Below are 18,561 nucleotides of genomic sequence, written 5' to 3'. Positions count from 1 at the left end.
CAGACCCTCATTTTTATAAATGAGTGAGAGACACGTGCTTTCAGGAGTTGCTGACTCTGTGTGTGCGTATACACATTGCTACCAGTGCCACGCTATAGCGTATTAAAGCAGTAAGTGGGAACATATGCAACAATGTAATGCACCACTGCTGCTGGAGGAAGATAAAACGAAAGCTGTGCTCTGCGTGGCTGAGCAAGGCTGACTAATGAATCTAACGTTAGTGGCTGCTGATCATGAAATCAAACACAGAGCAGTCCATCAAATCGTGGAAGGCGAGGGAAGAGGGCCAGAGACAGAGCTCAGGGTATCAGATGCCTCCCTTGCTGTTCCAAAAACTATAGTATCTTCTGCATACAGAAAAAAAATGAGCTTGTTTCAATGCGTAGTCAAATTAATTAGAAAGCCTCTGAAACAGTATTCTTGGTTACGCAGTTTGTGGCCAGATGATAAGGATGTTTTTGGGCAGTGTGTTCTCAGAAATGCAAATGGAAAACAACATGATGGACACAGTATGTCAAAATAACAATCCTTATTTAAATCTTCACGTTAGAGACATCTTGCATCTCAAATGTCAAACATGCAAAATGGATTACCTGTGGAAGGTGATTTGGGGAACATCAATTGTCCTGAATTTTAGAATATTATCATGGAATAAAATAAGAGCCAACCTTAAACTGTATCAGAAATCTTTACCAAGTCTGACACTTTATTCTTGTTATTTCTTTACCTTTGTTTACACTTTACGGCCCTTTGTCACTTGGACAACAACAGCTGAACTGATGTTTTATGGTGTGTGCTTGGCATGACTGTCTATACTGTGTCCCCCTGACTTGAGAGACAATTCCTGTTCCCTCACCGCAAGGCTCTGTGCAGGATCACAGGGCTATTAGTGTTCAAGAAGGTAGAGGATCAGGCTTCAAACATCAGCACACGTCTAACAAAAGGAGAAGTAAGCACATCTGTTGTGCAATCCAAGATGAAAAAAGAAATTGGCCTCTACTTTCTAAATGTCTCACCCAATTCTGCAGATGGAGGATATTTATTCATACAATCCAAACATCTCAAATGACAGGGCTCTGATCCGCACCGATACTGGGGCACACATTTTCCACTGAAAATCTTAAATCCCTTTGGAGATCTGGGAGTAAGTACTCTGCTACATCAGCCGCAAAACCAGTCATGGGGTTATTAGTTATTAGCCTTTTCTTTTATAAAATGCACAAACCGACACAAAACAAAACCCTACGTGCTGAAGACCCTGTCAGTAGAAACCTTAGAAAGGACAGTGTCAGCAAGGATTAAACGAACTTGGAGTTTTCATTCTGATAAACAGTCTTGCAATTTTATGAATGGGCCAAACAGGCACAAACAGCTTCAATGTGGACCACTCTGCACGCCTTGCAAACCAGACTGAAATGGAAATCACAGTTGCTGTACAGAGCGCAGAAAGCTCATTACAAAATTAAAGTCTGTGCCAGACTAATAGAGATTTTTGCAAAAGTCTGCTCACTCCTTTGATTTCCCCTGCCTTTTGAAAATACACCTGAAAATTTTTATAGTTAGTAAGCTCCCATCATGGGTGATTGTATTTCAAACCCCAGTTCTAAAGCCAGACTTCTTGACCCTTTTCATCAGCAACACTCGCGCTTTCTCTCTTTCCATTACCGTAATTACGCTGACATATCACTTAAAGGCCACAAAATTGCATTGTATTTCTATAGCCAGGCATAACAAAGCAGCACAGCCAAATGCTTTAGCAAATCCATCCAGGTGCTCCTGCTCGGGATGCCCATCAGAAATCAGTGCCGTGTAGCTATAAAGTGGATGCTCCACTCTCTTAGATCACTGCCTCCCAAGCACATGTTCCCAGGGAGATGTGTACGTGTTCACGGTTCGACACTGAGGTCTCTGCATTTTAGGGCATGTAATTCATGATTTGCAGGAGAGACACTTATGTAATCAGAACATCTCAGCACTCCTGGTATTTGTCAGCAAGAGTTGGTCGCTCTACTCTAGCTCCGCTTGTCTCATCTCTCTCTCTCTGGGCAGCATATGCATTGTCAAGTTGGAGAGTTTCTTCATTCAGGTTCTGCTCAGAATAAAATTGCTGCTCTTGGGAGCCAGCCACTTACGTGCATCAGATTTCTACACTACTCTGCCTGATTTTTTGGACCTGATTCAGTCCAACTCTGTGCCAGTATAACTCTAGCAAACACCTGAACATAAACATGAGAAAAGCCCATCTTCGCAGGCCTATACTGCTGAAAGAAAACTAACTCCTCTCCCAGTGTCACAGGGGTGAGATTCCTTATTCCTTATTAAAAAGGTCTGTGGTTGAATTGCTGGAAGTGCTTTGCAGATGCAACTCCCATACTTTATGGAGTGTGCTAGTTACCTCCACTGAAAATCATATCTGAGGAATTTGCTGAGGTTTATGTGAACATTGTCTCCAGAACAGAAGACATTCAAATACTAAAACGACTCATGTGAAAATTAATACAGTGATTCCATGTATAAACTGGAAGTAATGAAGTGTGCAAAACCTCTTGGGAATAAAAAAACCTGAAACCCTGATTTCAGAAATGAAAGCTTTACCTGATTAATTTTTCTTCATCAATAAACTATTTCTCAGGGCTGAGTGGAAACAGATATAAAACACCTGCACTTTTAAAACAATTTGAGGAGAGCAGGGCATGTTATCCAGGAAAACTGATTTCCTAAGTAATTACTTCCCTGCTTATTGAGGTTTCAAGCTGAGCAAAGGGTCAGTGATGAAGGTCAGTGCTGTTCTTTGATAAATAAGGTTAATGCTACTGTATAGCTCTGTTCTGCAATCACAGGGCATGCGAATGAACCTAAGAGCAACTTGCAAAACTTGCTCAAATACAGATTGAAATATTACTCTCTGTATGAGGGCTGGATCCTGCAAGATGGCCCAATCCAACCAAACACTTAGAAATGTGAGCAGTCCATCTACATCCTTTTACTTCCATAAGGCCACTTGGATGCTTTCAGTTGGGTATGTTGTTTGAAGTGATGGATTGGAAATGGACTACTCGGGACTTGACAGGTCAAGCTCTGTGATGGAAGGAAAGGAAAGCTGAGCATCAGCTCTGCCAGAGCCTCCGCTGGGACGACACAGGAGAGTTTCAGCTCACTTTAGGATGAGACTGATGTACATCAAGATGAAGATGACCCTAAGGTGGTAATTTGAATTCTTCCTAAGAAACATCAAAAATAGGGCAAAGAAGCCACAAGTGCATGTTCAGGCTTCATATTTTTATAGCATTTATTTCAACAGTTACTAAAAATAGTAACCTTCATCCAGCATGGTACATCTCAGAGGAGCTGCGAGACAGCCATCTGCACCAGAGAGGAAGGGCTAGCAGACATGAATTTCAAACAAAGTGGAAAAAAACCTCCTTTCTCCTCTGTTCCTGTTTTTCTACTGTGACAGTAACAATTCAAAAACACCATCACTATTCCTGAAAAAGTATTTCCTTAAAAAAAACCACTTTTGTCAGGTAAAATGTTACCTCACAGAAAAAAATAGAATGACACTCACTACATGGTCCAGTTTCTTTTTGAAATTCATCCAATGGAAAAATTCAGAAAAACATGCAAGGCTCTCCAAGAAAAGAGCAACTCTTCAACAAGGCAAGGCTAACACATCTCCTACTAGTGCTGCTGGGAAGCTCTGGTTTGGGCTGATGTCCAAGAATGCTGCCTACAGCCCCAAAGTGAAGCTAGCTTCTTTGAAATCACATACAAAATAGCTACATTTCTCATACACACAACATTTAGCTGGCTCAATATTCATGCTAGGGTCCACTGGGGGGGAAAAAAAAAAAAGATAAAAATATAGATCCTGCTAAACACTAAGGGCCACAATGTGAGCCCGAAACACAGTTTCACAACAAGAGCACCTGCATTTCTGCATACACAGTGCTGTGGCACAGCCCTGAGATGTGACACACGCATCCACGACTTTGCAGAGCCATCTGTTTTGCACAGTTTCATTTTACTATCCCTGCACAAAACCTACAGCTTTACTTCGCTTAAATCCCCCCTCGGCAGGCAGCTGAGACGGAAACATTGTTAGCACCAAAGTGACAGCGCATGGGAGATTTACCTGATGGGAGCTGACTCATCCCCTTTATCGAGCCAGTCCTGCGGTGGGATTATGTACATGCACCAGAGCCCCCAGTTGTAGCCGTGGGCCGCATTGGCGTATTGCTGCACTTCAAAAGTGTTGTACTTGATATTGTCAATTGCTGGTAAGATGATCCGCTTCCGATCTTCTTTGATCCGCGTAAGCGCAGGTTCCACCCTGAAAACAATAAAAATAGCAAAATGTTTTAGAGCCACGCAGTAATCCCAGTACCCCTTCACAAGCCAGTGAAGTGAAGTTCTCTAACACAGCAAGCAACAACCCAGAGAGATGGCGGCCTGTAACGCAGCCTAGGGCGATTGAAGGTGTTGTACCCTGAACAAGCTGGGGGCTTGGTGGGGGATAACTCACACAGCAACAGCACATGAATTACTGCCTCCATGGAGCTGTACTGTGATACAGTCCTTCATCTTCAAGGTCACTAGTCCACATTGCACCCTACCAGGGTTTAACAACACAAAGTTTTCCCAAACACTTATTCTGAGGTCTGGAGATCGTCATTTCAACATGCACTGGGCACGTGTTGAGAGACACCGTCACCAACTGGAAGTAAATGATCTCCTGCTGGCTACACCACAAGGACGCCTGCTAGCGATTAACATCAGTCTGCTCTTGCTGACAAGGCCTGAAGAACACCACCACCCACACCCGGGACTGAATGAGCCTGAAGGTTACTCAGAGGCTTTAATCTTGTTTTCTAAGAACTGACCCCATCGGATCTAGTTTGAATGACAAGCGTGGCCACGTTACGCCTTCTAAAACCTCTTTGGTGATGAGAGGGTTTCAATTGCCAGATGGTGCAAAGGCAGCAAGCTGCAGGAAATGCGCTATCATTTCAAAAGGCTTTAAAACATCAATGTGCTTTCAACGGAAGCTACATCCCAAAGCGTCTCAGGAAAGGATAAAGCCTCAGTGCAAACATTCATTTGCCGCCAAGGTAGTCTGAAGTTGCTATGAATTTACAGAGAAACCAATCCAAAGAGGTAGCAGGCTTACATAAGGGCAGAAAGCTCTTCTCAGCTGCATCAGAAAGAGCCACTGGTTCACTCTTTTGTAACTGTTTCTCCTTGAAATAAGCTTTGAAGATTTTACAGAGCGCTCTCACATCTATCTCTTCTGAGGGAATAGTGGTTTGCTGGGATTCACAGAGGTAGTCAGGGTTTGAACACTGATTTTTTTCTCATTATTCTTTTGCTGTTGGTTAAAAGGCAATTGTTCCTTTGTAGTTTCAGTTCTGCTACTTTATGTTTTGTTTGTTACCATATATTTTCTTGTGTAGGCTAACAGAAAGGGATAAGTTAGGAAATTAATTCAACCTCCATTTTCATCCTCCACTATCTAAAACTGAAGTATCGCAACATTTCTGATTTCTTCTGTAAGGAAACAGCATTTTCTCTGTACTTGAATATAACCAATGTGTTCCTATTTTGCATACATGGACTCCATTTCACTTAAATGAGGTCTTGTTACCACTTCCTTCTTTCCTACCTGCCCCTCCATCAGTACAAAGAGACAGATTCAGTGATGCCCTTGATTATTGGTGATGAGCTACTGCAAATAAAACACCACAAAACAATGTAAAACAAGGGCATATCTGACAAAAAGACAAGGTGTTGCAGTATTTCATCTGGAAAGAAGTCAAAGAGAATTAAACTGGTTTTATTTGGATTCCTCCAGAAAAATGACATTTGAATTTAATCAACTGGATGCTAGAAATATTGAATATGGAAGCTTGAAAAAAAAGATGACCACAAGAAAGGTGGGAAGAGAAGAACCACTGTGCAAGTTGCAGGAACTCCTTTGCCTTCTCCCTGAAAGCCTGGCCAGGAAGGTTACGAACAAGAAGCTGTTCATACTGTATGCAACATGCTGTTTTGTTACTCTACTCCATCTATTCTGGGAATAAGTCAATGCATCCCTCGTGACTGGAATGGCCTGAGGTCTGTCTTACTACTGCCTGCCCATTGGCAATTTTTGGTGCAGCACTTCTATTGCCTAAGCCCAGTCCTGCAAGATACCAAAGGCCTCCACAGAAACATGAAAATGCATCATTGCCAGGGGAGGTACAGTGACCTCTGTTCCCTTACAGGATGTTAAATACCTTTTTGCCTTTAAAATATTTCCTTAATCAGCAGGATCATGTGCCATTTTTTTTCTTTTTTGTTGCACGGCATTTAAAGAACAGCACCCCAGACAAAAAGTAAAAAAAAAATTTTTTTTTTCTGTTGGAGAGACAAGAAACCTGTGAGAAATTCAGGACAGTGCAGTACATTATTCAGAATGCCAATTCATGAGATCTTTAGGCTACACTCACGCACACCCAGAATGAGCCAATGTGACCTACCAAAACAGGATAAGCAGCTTCTGTTATTTACACAAGATTATAGTTATGAGATTAACTGCTTTAAAGAACAGCGGGTGTCCAACAGAAAAATTCTTGTTACTCCAAGAAAGCAGGGAAGAATGAGGAAAAGATGAATCTACTTTGTTCTCCTCATATTATATCTGCACTCATCAGCTTAGAGACAGCAGAAGAAATTACAGCAGAATAACTGAGACGTCAGCCAGGCACTCTTCTCCCATCACAAAGCATGTGCCTCCATCCGTGGCTGTGGTAATTGCTGTGTATATTACCAGCAAGAGGCTTGCCCCCTCCCTTCTGGCCTCAGAAACTAAAGCTTTCAAAATACCAAACAGGTATAGATGTCACTAATGACAGGCCACTAACTGCTTGTCTGGAAGAGGAACCTCCTCTTCTTTGTGGTTGTGGGAAAAACACATCACCTTGGAGCAGGTCGCTCTCAAGGGGGAAGAACCTGCAGCAGGAGCCCAGAGGACAGGGGGTCCCTGTCCCTGCTCTGAGCGATAGGCAACAGGGCAGAGGACCCTGCTGCTCTTTCACCTTGGGGGCTGTCTCCTATCTGCGTTTATTTAATAATCATGGAGGAATGAGAGAGAGAGGCCCAGCTAGTCAGTACTGCAGTCATTCGGGGCAGTTTGCTGACCCTCCCTTACTTTTGGCACAGTCAATTTGCAATAATTAACAATAACCATTAACAGGGTCCTCATTCCAGAATTGACTCTAGTGCCCTTGCAAACCAAATGACATCTCAGAAGATGGTGCACTCCTGCATCCCTTGGGCATTGCTTGGACAGATTTGGTGCAGAAGGGAAGACACAGAGCAGAGGGACTGGATCCTCTAGCCAGATCTTGTGCATATCACAGGACACAGAGCTGCATGCAGTCACTCCCATAATCTGCAAGAACATATTATTTTTGAGCCTAGTCTCTCCAGATCTGCTCTGCAAATGCAAGAAAACTGACTGCATGCTTTTTGAAGCAAAAATCTGTAAATGTGCTCCCTCTATAAGAATCAAATTCTGTCATTCCTATTCATACCTGTTACAGCAAACAGGTCTTTGAAAAGCAAGGAAAGACTGGGAGATTTTAAACCTACTTTACCTTTCTTCATTAGTGTTCTTTGGTCACCAAATTTTAAGGTCCTCAATTTCATGGACATTTATGTTCATACAAAACAGGGCCCTTTAACCATACGGTCCATCATGCTTAAAGTTATTCTGAAATTTCTACATGTACTCCTAGACTTCTTCCTTGTGCACTTATTTTGTCAAGTATCTTACTTTGAAGGGTAGATTGAGATCATGTAAAGATAAAAGCCAAAAGAGATGCAGAATTCTTCTCCCTTAATGTCAGATGTCTACAACACAGACCTCTACATCCAAGGTAATTGCCTGAACTTCCTTCGTACTCAGCAGACAGAGGCAGACACAGGCACTTTTATAGTAAGATTCTTCTCATAATAAGGTAGACACTGAAAATAGGTGAGATGAATAATGTTCCAAAGGAGTCTATTTTGACTGTAAGGGGAATTTAGGCTGCTACTTTGCAAGACATTTAAAATTGTGCTGTTTAAATCCATCCCCAATAATGGTGAGAGAAAGGACATGAAGAAAATATTAACATACACTCTGATTTTCAGCCCTCAATCATGTTGTGATTATCATGTTCATCTGATACTTGTGCCTTGGAAATACTAAGCAAGGTCCTCATCATTTTCTTCATAACAGAAAAAAACAATCCATTCCCAACTCTGGTACTGCTATCATATTAGACATGACAAACTACATCCTTGGTTCAGTAGCTGACTGAAGTCCCCTGTTTATCAAGGTGTATGGCCTGAGTTTTATTACCACCTGACTCAATGCTTTGTAGCAGAATGACACACAAGGGGATCTCTGGAGTCTGATACAAGAGTCTGACCAAACTGTATGATGAAATTTCATGAATGTTTATCAATCTACCAATCAGATGTTTCAGATTCTGAACTTGCATGAACTCTGAGGTACCTGAGACCTGCCCATGTGATGGCTGAAGTTCTACTTCAGGCTCTTGCACACAAGAAATGTAAATGTTGAAGATATTACTACAGTGTTGGTATCCCTACCCTTACATTACAGATGAAGTACAATACCATGCCAAGCATACAGAATGAATCAGCATGAAAGCAACTGCTGAAACTGCATTTTATCAACTTCCCATCCCATTGAGGTGACTGGGAGAGGGATATTCAGACACCAAGTCCTAGTTCATCTCAATGAGATCTACAGGAATATTTGAACCTCAGATTCTGCCAATGCCCTCACACCACTGAAACTGCTTGCGCTCTGCTTTTCTACCTGCCAAGATGCCTAGGTAATTGGATAGCCAGAAGAAGTGCAGTAAGCTTCAACAGGACTGGATAATGCACTGCATTTACATTGCTTATCTTAAGTAATCCATGAAACGTGAGTCATTTTTTATTGCTAGGCATTGCTAGCAAAGTCCAGCCTTTGCATAATTCTATTGGACTCAATGGACTTATCCAATCACCTGTTTCTGTGGACTGAGTAGCACTGTCCCTTGTCAACTTAGCTGGTAATTCTGGCTTTGACTAATTGGTTAGGGTTTTTGAAAGGATTAAGACGAAATCTTTCCTAGTAATTTCTATTTTCCCCCCAAATTTAAGTTTCTAAATTATTATGTGGATTTACTCATCCTCTTTATAGACATTAATGTTCTTTTCCTGATTTTTTTCCCTCTTGTCTTGTCTTCTCCACTATGCATTTGGAGAAGTCAGGTGCTCCTGGCAGCTCCTAGGACAAAAAGGAAAGAGTGAAAGAGAGCGGTGAAGTCCAAGAGAGCAATGTGCTGTGCTGATGAGCTGCAGTATGGTCCTGGAGTGTTTTCTTTCCACAGACATTACTGAACCCTAATTACTTCCATCAGCATTTCCAGTGTTGAACTCTTGTCAGAACTGCTAGTGGTGGCAGTGAGGCAGGATTCAGTCCTGACTGATTAGGTACATGAGCCAGATGTGAATTTTGAGATTCATCCCTATTTTTCACAGATGCAGAAATATTAGGTTCCTAGCCTGTATCTAAGTCAGCATACTTTATAGGCACTTAGTAGCACATACTGTTGACAAATTATTAATCGGAACAAGAGAAAAAACTCTCCAAGGCATATTCACAGACATGATGGATTTCTGTAACCTAAACATAATCGCAACATTCAGCTTTAAAGGTAGTGCTTGGCCCTGTCCAGGTTTTTTACATCTAATAAAAACCTAGCAGACTATTCTGGCTGGAATTTGTGTGACAAAAACGTTCTTCCCTTTCGTCCCCTCTAAAAATATGTATTTGTCAGCATTCTCCTCTCTTTCTGAATAGACTGCTACTGGATGGCTATAACCAGAAGAGAGAGAACAGTAAATTTAGTTCTCTTATAGACTCCACTGGGCTAATGGGTATTTTTAATTGGGATTTATTTCCAGTTTCAGAAATTTAGTTGCACACTGCTGAAGTCTCATTCCCAGGCCTCAGCCCTGCGGCTGACAGTGCATGGTTGAAACTCTATAAAGCATATAGCTTTCCCATGATTTCAGCAGGCTCCCCACAGGTACAAGGACGTGCTGGCAGGCACATCCACAACGGGTGCTTTGCTAAGCAACTCCTTCTTGCAGAAACTCTCATGGGGAATTTGTGGAAGGAATCCTTGATCAGGAGCAGAATCACAACAAAAGGTTGTCTTGATTTGTCAAAGACTGTGGAGTATATCACGGAAAACAGCACATACATTTCATGCATTTAATGCTTTTGCCTACTGGTGGGTCTGGATTTTCCAAGGTGCTGAGCACCCACGTTGACTTCGGAAGAAGCTCTAGCACAGCCAGTACTGTGGGCCTCAAACAATAAGCACTCCCAAGAGAAACACGAGAGTTGGTAAAAGAATTGGAAGGCAGAATTTAACCCAGAGTATAAAGTAAGCCAGTAAGGAGACCGAGAGCAATGGCAGGGGTCATACTGTGCTCAGACTGACTTCTCTAATCCCGTTGTAAGTCCACCTCTGAACATACATGCATTCTGTGTTTAACACTGGGCCAACTCAGAGCAGCTCAAACGCCAGAGGAAATCACAGCAAACAAAAATTGTATGCCATCTTACATCCTAAACAGATTGTCAGAGTGTCTATGCCAATGGGAAAGTCTGTTTTTTCACAAAGCTAAAAAGAACAGCTTCTTCCCAAGCACAGATGAAACTAGTTAGTAATGAGCTCCTCAGCACACATGATTATATAATTCTCCCTTTAAATATGTAAAGCCACCTGCTGACTTCAAGTAGACTTTTTAAAAGGCAAAACACAAGAATAAACACGTGATCTAAGAGCAATCATATGCATTCTGCAGGCCAGAGCCTCAGCTGTACAACTCTCTCGCTTCAATGGACTTCACAACATCCATGAAGCTTTGCCAACATGCATCGACCAAGGAGCTCGCCCCGAATACCTAGAGCTCCTGTCAGTTCTTAGGTAGATCGATTATATTATGCATCTGTCAATATCCCCTTCTGTTTCTAAATGACATTTCTTCTGAATATGTCCAAAACCCAACCCCTTCCTAAGTGACAGGGATTGTGTTGGGAAAGTTTTCTCCTAAATTCTGTCCCTGTCACAAGTGATCACCCTACTATCCTAGACTTTGGGTTGTTCTGAGATAAGTGTATGTCTTTTCTTCCTATCATCACCATTCTAATTTTTACTCCAATAAAAAATGAAGAACTAATATTAAAAACATCCCCCCTCCTTTTTTTGCTTTTTACTTTTCACAAAACAGAATTCCTTTTTCTTCTAGTAAGCGCTCTTCCATATATGACATAAATGAAAGACAACGTGGTCTCACCTGTTAGATTTTATTGCTCAGTGGGTTTAACACTGTACTTTGGCTGCACCACTGCTTGCTATCATGAAGCAAAAACTTAACACAGAAATTGAAGAAAAAATTCTGTGTAAATTGAAAGCTTATTTTGCATGTGATTTTATATGCTGCCTCAGATTTCACTGACAATATACATTTATCAGATGCAGACAAGCAAATCTACCGACATATATAATTTTTCACTGAGGCCAAGTGAGGAATATTTCATGCGGAATATCTTTCCCGTAAATAAGTGTTCAGAGCACTGAAAAAAAAAAAGAAAATCATACTCCCTTCCTCGCTCTCTGAGAGAGCAAATTCCCCATCTGTTGCACCTGACATCTCTATCAGCGTTCCTCTAGGCCCGGCGAGCTTCCAGACCTGCAACCCCCAGCCAGAACGGGGTGAACGCTGCAGAAATGCCTGCTGGAAAGTTAAAGATCAGCCATTTGGCTGCCAAATCTGAATAGCTCTTTTCTGCACCACTGAAAAGCAATGAGGATGCTTCAATGAACGGTCTAGGTTGTTTAGGTAGATGAATAGTTGAAGCTGCTTTTCTGGCATGTCCTCTGAATGCAAGCTGGCACTTCCCCGTACATCCAAAAAGCCCACATGGCCTCTTGCATGCTTCCCTCTTTACTCAGCTAATATTAGGACACTTGCTATCTGAAACATGTATTCCATTAAGTTACCAGATTCATCCTAAGTGAGTAGTAAAGGCTTTGGAAATGGAGAAGCTCCCTCAATAATCATGTCCTCTCCTTTGCATCTGCATAAGCACCTAAATAAAACTTCCCAGGTCCAACTCAGCACGATACCAGGGATGATGTAATAAACTGCATCCTGAGCAGGAGTGATACCTGTGAACCCTCAGCAGGGGAGGAACTGCACAGGACAAGGACTAGGAACTACTACCCTCACCTTCAGCACTCTCTTATTAGAAGGGATGATCCATGAGGACCTTGGAGGTGCTCCAAAGAGCCATGTGAGCTCAACTGGAAAAGCAACATGGAGAGTTTACCTGCTGGTAGAGTCCAGCTTATAATATATTGCCTGAAAACATTAACAGGGGAACTTTCAGTGGGGAGAAAAGCACTTGTGGCTTTGCCCTACCAAAGCGTAACCGTGTCTCCGTTACAGAGTAGTTGGGATGAACAAAGACAGTTGAAGTTTAGGAGGAAATCAGATCCCTCTTTGCTTCACATACTTTTTTGAGAATCCGTTACTTAGAGCCACTACAACAAACCGCACTACACATTACAGTATAAAATAGCACCTATAAAGTATTATCCACAGACCTGGGGATCTTGATCTTTAGCTCTTCCTCTTAGTTCATTAAAATCCCCATTTTCTATCTTTTTAAAGCACTGCCAACTTCAGGGATAATCTATAATAATGGTCTGTGTGTGGCACAGACTGAAGGACACTAGATGTGTAATTCAGGTCCTTTCTCATGTCAGGTTCTCCCTGTCTCTCTGGTATATTGAAATTTTTTGATGAAATTCTTGTATTCCACCGTTTCCTCATCGATACTTCCCCTTTGTCTGGCAAAATTTTAATTACTACAGTACTGCATAACTCCATTCAGTGCTCCAATATTACCTCTGTGATATGTGCAAGAGTAATTCCTAAGATAGGAAGCAAGTATAATACTCAATCATTATGTCTCTTTTATGCCTCCTAGCACTCTCTTTATGGCTGCCAATATATTGTTGTCTCTGTCTTTCACTTACCGATTTCTGCCCTCCTTCACTCAACGTGTCCTCTTTCTCACCCAGAGAATTAACACCCCATTCTCTGCCATCTTTTCTCTTCTGATCCCCAACATCATGTGTTCCAGTTCTCTTCTTGTCACATTCTCTCCCATCTTTCAAAGGCAGGAGGCTATATAATGCTCTACGTCTCCAGCAACACAGTTAGCAGCTAGGATGAGATGCTCCGTACCCAGTGTTACTGCGTACTGCTTAATGCACAATGGGTGGACTTAATACAAAACTCGCAGAGCAAGACTGCTGAAATCTTGAGTGGCATGAAGGGAAAACTGAACTTTACAGACTTAAATATACCCACAAACAGGAATGTATGACCTTCTGCAAAGGTACATTTTTAAAGACAGAAATAGCTGCCTTTCCAGTAAACTGTCAAATATGGACCTCCTCCTATATTCCCGTTCACTGGAGCCTTTTAGTAATGCTTTTCCAGTATCACAACATAGACATTCTCCCATCGTTCATCTTTCCAGAACCATCTGTTTCCATTTACTCTTCTCATTAAATTTTATTCAAATTCCACCGTACTCCTGGCCTTTTCCTGCTCTAAAAGGGTATTGCCTATAAAATACAGGACACAAAATTAGGAAGCATCAGAGATGATTGGTGAATAACGGACTTTATGAGGTCTGGCACACTGCAACCATCTCTCTCCTTGGGTAGATCATATGGCTGATCAGGTGCAAACTTTCACCCACATTTCCCTCATATTTGGGGTGCTTTTAACAGCTATCTCCACTATGAATTCATGCTGCAGCCTCTCAGTAGCAGTACTGATTTGGAGCACTATTCAATTGCCTGCTTCCACAGCTCCTCTAGGAATGTAATCTCTCCGAGACCTTTCGCCTTCTGTCAGATCTGGCTGAAACTGGAGACTGACAGACAGATGCATTTCCATCCCAGCACAACCGCGTAACATGGCTTTCTCTGGAAACCATAGTTAAAAATACAGGCAGAGGGAAAGTAGCTACTTTTCCCCATCATAGCCGTACAATACATAGAAAACTAACTGGGACTGAGGACCACAGAACAGCAATTTCCAAGAGTACTGGAAAAAGAAAAAAAAAAAGTCCTTTTGTCTTTTCTGAGCTAACACGACAGTGGGAGAGCAGATCCTGCTTTATGCTAAGACTGAAATGAGTGCACTTGACAAGTGCCAGGGGTTTTAAGCATGTCCATGTGCCACTGTCCTTGCTGAGCCCTGCCAGGAGCAAGAATAAAATGTAGCTGCAATATGATCCTGCTGCCTTCACAGGGGGCCACCTTCCACCTTGTTCCTGTTCACCTCTTGGCCATTAGTATTTCCCCTTGCAATCGTGCAACCCCAGGACACTTGTCCCACTGCCTTTCCGACTGCAGAGAGCAGCAGCCAGGAAGAGAGGAAGGCCGTCTCCAGCAGTGAATATTCATGGGTGTATTTTGAGAGCTCAGAGCATTACATTGCTATCGGTTCTGCCGGGATGCTGCTCTAGACACTGACTTCTGTTGACAGTGAGTAGCCATTAAAAACAGAAGTGGTGCTACTGCAGGACAGGCAGAATTTTACATACAAACTGTACAGGGAAATTTTTACATACTTTTCATTTAAAATTCCATTTGAGAATTAATAGTAATGGCTGCCCTTTTACCTAGTCCTCTCTACTCTTACTGTCTGAGCAGTAGAATTAGCTCACACTACCAGATGTCTTAAGGGGAACAGATCAGTAGAAAATCTCTGCTCTGCACTAATCTGTTTCAACACCTGAGAGGCAAAAAAGCAGCAATTAAGCACAGTAAAATAAATAATTCAATAGTTAATTTGACCTGCCAGGTTGTAGAGTTTTTTTTTTTTTAATATATCCTACCAGACTGTATTTTAGTTTAGAAGTGGTGCTCCTGGAGAGTTTTGCTATGAAAGTCTGTAAAATTCTCTAGTGCAATATAAGGCAAAAGTTCATCCTTAAATGAGGCAACAATTGTTTAACGGAAAGTTTTTTTGTTGTCACAGTCCTGCATGTTTCATAAGAAAGTGATAAAGACCTCCTCTGATTCTTTACGAATTAATCTTCCAACTGATTAAGCAGATAAAGCAGCCATTGAGTGGAAAACTAAAATTGCACTATAGATACTTGACTTTCAGATGGAACATAAACCAAACAAAAAGCTAATGTTCTTTTCTGCAGGAAAAAGAATTGGCTTCTTTTTAATTAACTCACAAATAATCCATAGACAGCTCTGAGGGGGAGCAATCCACGTGGCCTCTGAATACATGAATATACACTTAAAATGGGGGGAAATGTTCACCCAAAAGGAGAGACTAAATAGGAGAAAAGAACAGCAGTGCTTTAACAAGATATGCATGACTACCAAGTTTATACTGTTATGTGATAGGGGTAATGCTAACCTGGTGGGAAAAGTTAAAGCTGCCCAGAAGGAAGCTGTCCTTCCAGTCCCTCCTAAGTGGAAGGTGATGAGATGAAACTCAAGATGACAGGCCATCACATGAGCACTTGTAGAGGGACAGAATTAAAACTAGGAGGAAACAGATAGAAGAAGGATGGAGATGGTTGCCTGTGGGCCCAAAGGCGGAGGGGAAGAATTGTGGGAATACTAAAAGGGAACACTGTTAGCCTTCACGGGTTACTCTGAAAGAAAGAGGTATTACGCTTCTGATGCATGTTTGCTATTCTCATTCATCTTCTGTAGCTACTCCAGAAGCAAAGCTGTCTCAAAGCAGCTGCAGAGATAGGTTCAACAGTATTACTGAAACTTAAAATGCATTTGTTGAGGGGAGCATATACTGAAAAGGATGCAGTAACCACAAATACCTTTTTTCTTGGATACACACACACTTTCATTTACTGCTGTGACCAACCAATAAACCCGAATAGCGGAAGAAGGCTCAGAGGAGATGGGCAAGGCAATGTGCCCATAAAGCTCAGGGAAGAATGTAGTGAGGGACTGACCATCCCTGTTGCAAAGACAGCTGAATTTATCTCAGCACAAAGCGGACCAGAGGGTGGCCTTTGTTTTAGAAAAACAGCTATATCAGTTGAGTGGATCAACAGATTCTGTAAATGTGTTTTCCTGAGTGTGCCCAGGAGAGCACCCAGAGCATGCTCTCACCACTGCCAGGTTTCAGTCCCAGATTCTGTCCAGTAGCTGATACTACTCTACGTTCACATTTGCAATGACTTGAAAGATACAGTTGCTTAAAAGTAAATAAATAAATTAAACTCAGCTCTTAAGCTTACAGAAAATTACTACAACTGCTGTTATAGTGCTTGATGGGAAAAAAGAAAGGATGAATATAAACCAGGTGCACTACAACAAGACTTATTTTATTGCAGCTTCCATTTGATAAAGATATTCATGAACATATAAAAATAAACACTTCATTCCTTTGCAACTAAATTTCTCTCTGTTTTTAAGTGCAGCTATTTTTAAGTTTTAAATTCGGGATATCTCCCAGAACCGCAGAGCACAATCAGCTCCACTGTAATCCTGCATCATCATTATCAAATAGCAGCCCCACTTTCAAAAATATACATTTCACATACTGCAGGTCCCCAAAGCCCTTTTTCAGCTGACTGTACATATCAGTTCCTTCAGACCTCACTTCCAGTAATGCCAAATATTGGCCACTGAGTGGTGCTGCAAAGATTTACTCCAGCTGAAGATCTGGCCCATTAAGCTGAAAACTGCTTACCAGAGTTAATATTGCTCCCTTGCAAAACAAAGGGGATGAGGAAAGGTGTGCTAATTTCAAGCCCCATTAAAAACACAGGAGATAATTCAATGTTTCCCTCAAATGTAAATGCAAGAAAATTTATGAGGAAATCAGGTTTGTATTCAAGTTTCTAAGAAGAAATGATAGAAAATGACAAGGAGATGAAATACAAGTACTTGAAAGCATCCATCTGCCTTGAGCTCAGAACCTCCTTAAAGGTGTTTCCCCATTTGCCTGCTTTGGAGGCCTCTGGTTCACGGCAGTTTAAACTGCTTCCCTTTCTAGCAAGTTGTGCTAGAGCCGGGACAGCAGCTTTTAATGGATCTTGCAGCCCTTGCAGAAGACCGTCAGTGATGTTGCAACAATCAAGAATAATATTCAAATGTAATTGCTAATGTGATAACACCAGCCTACAGCCATCTCATCCTTGCAGTTCTGCAGCTCCCCTGTGGCTGAGCCAATCTCTTTTCCAGCCTTTGAGAGGCAGGGCACAGGGTAATGGTACTGCTCTTCCTGCGGGAATACAGAATGTAAGACAAGAACATTACCATCAAAACTTCTTACCAGCCAATGTTGAACTCAACATGAGCGTCGAAGAAACCAACGATAGGAGAGGTTGCTGCTTTCCAGCCCTGGATTCTGGCTCGAATCAGTCCTTCGCGTTTGTTATTGCGCACTATTTTCACCAGGCCTGGGTATCGCTTATTGACGTACTGGTCCAGATTAAATTTTAGCTCAACTGTAGGGCAAAGAAACACAAAAATATTCAGAATTAAAAAAAAACATAGCCTTATGATATTACATTTGAATCTGATTTATTCAGGGAAAGAAATTCTTAAATATTCCCAAATCTTTAGTCACCTTCACGAATACAAACCAAGTACTGCAACTGTGGCAAGGATCAGTTCCAGGGATATCAGCTAGGAGAAACCCTATACACATCAGAGCAGTTACTGTAGACTCACACAGGTATAATATGGCCTCAAGGATGTGCATATTGTTTTAGAGAGGTAGTTTGTCTAAATGTTTTTAAAAATAATTACTGTTCTAACACTCTGATCATTTCCAGCAGGCTGCAAGTGGCCTCTACAGGAGCAATTCTGACCCTACGGCAGTATAACATGGAAGACTGGTGGATTTATGCTGATCAGTAAGAGTTTGACAAGCAACTTCAATGGATTTTGCATTAAGACCTTATTCAGATCAGAATCAATTTCCCTTAATTTTAAGGCTTTCCCCTTAAATATAATTAAGACTCCTCAACACCAGGCTTCTTACTCTTTAAGCTAAACAAACATTGAATATTTCAAACAGACTCCTTTTTCTCTGTTCAGTTTCAGGCATTCAGCCACAGGTAGGGCAGAACTCCTTCACTCCTTTATTCAGCTTCATTTCAATAGGCTTATAAACAGGCAAATTACTAAAATGGTCTACATATTTTAAAAAAATCAGTCTAGTTTAGTAATCCATTTATGCTACAACTTATTTGCAATGAGACTTTTACTCATATATATTTATTAAGAAAACCAGTAGAAGCTTCCAAGACATGAGAAACTTCATTTTTCTGATCCATATAACACAGCAGAACCATCAGCATCCAAATCAAAGACCTGATAAATCTCCACTTACCTAGAAGAACGATGGAGAAAAGTCCCATAA

At 41.5% G+C, this 18,561-nt stretch overlaps 1 protein-coding gene across 1 annotated transcript in view; it reads right to left on the bottom strand.

Annotated features, from left to right (window-relative positions):
- GALNT9 (polypeptide N-acetylgalactosaminyltransferase 9) overlaps positions 1 to 18,561 on the bottom strand; it is a 157,221-nt gene that overhangs the window by 81,046 nt on the left and 57,614 nt on the right. The window contains exons 4-5 of the mRNA XM_067307006.1: positions 17,467 to 17,641; positions 4,133 to 4,330 (exon numbers count right to left, since the gene is read on the bottom strand). Coding sequence (XP_067163107.1) covers positions 4,133 to 4,330; positions 17,467 to 17,641 — 373 coding nt within the window. The remainder of the gene's footprint in view (positions 1 to 4,132; positions 4,331 to 17,466; positions 17,642 to 18,561) is intronic.

Source organism: Apteryx mantelli, chromosome 17 (genome assembly GCF_036417845.1).
Source record: "Apteryx mantelli isolate bAptMan1 chromosome 17, bAptMan1.hap1, whole genome shotgun sequence".
Lineage (NCBI taxonomy): Eukaryota > Metazoa > Chordata > Aves > Apterygiformes > Apterygidae > Apteryx > Apteryx mantelli.
This window is presented reverse-complemented; position numbering and strand designations above follow the sequence as displayed.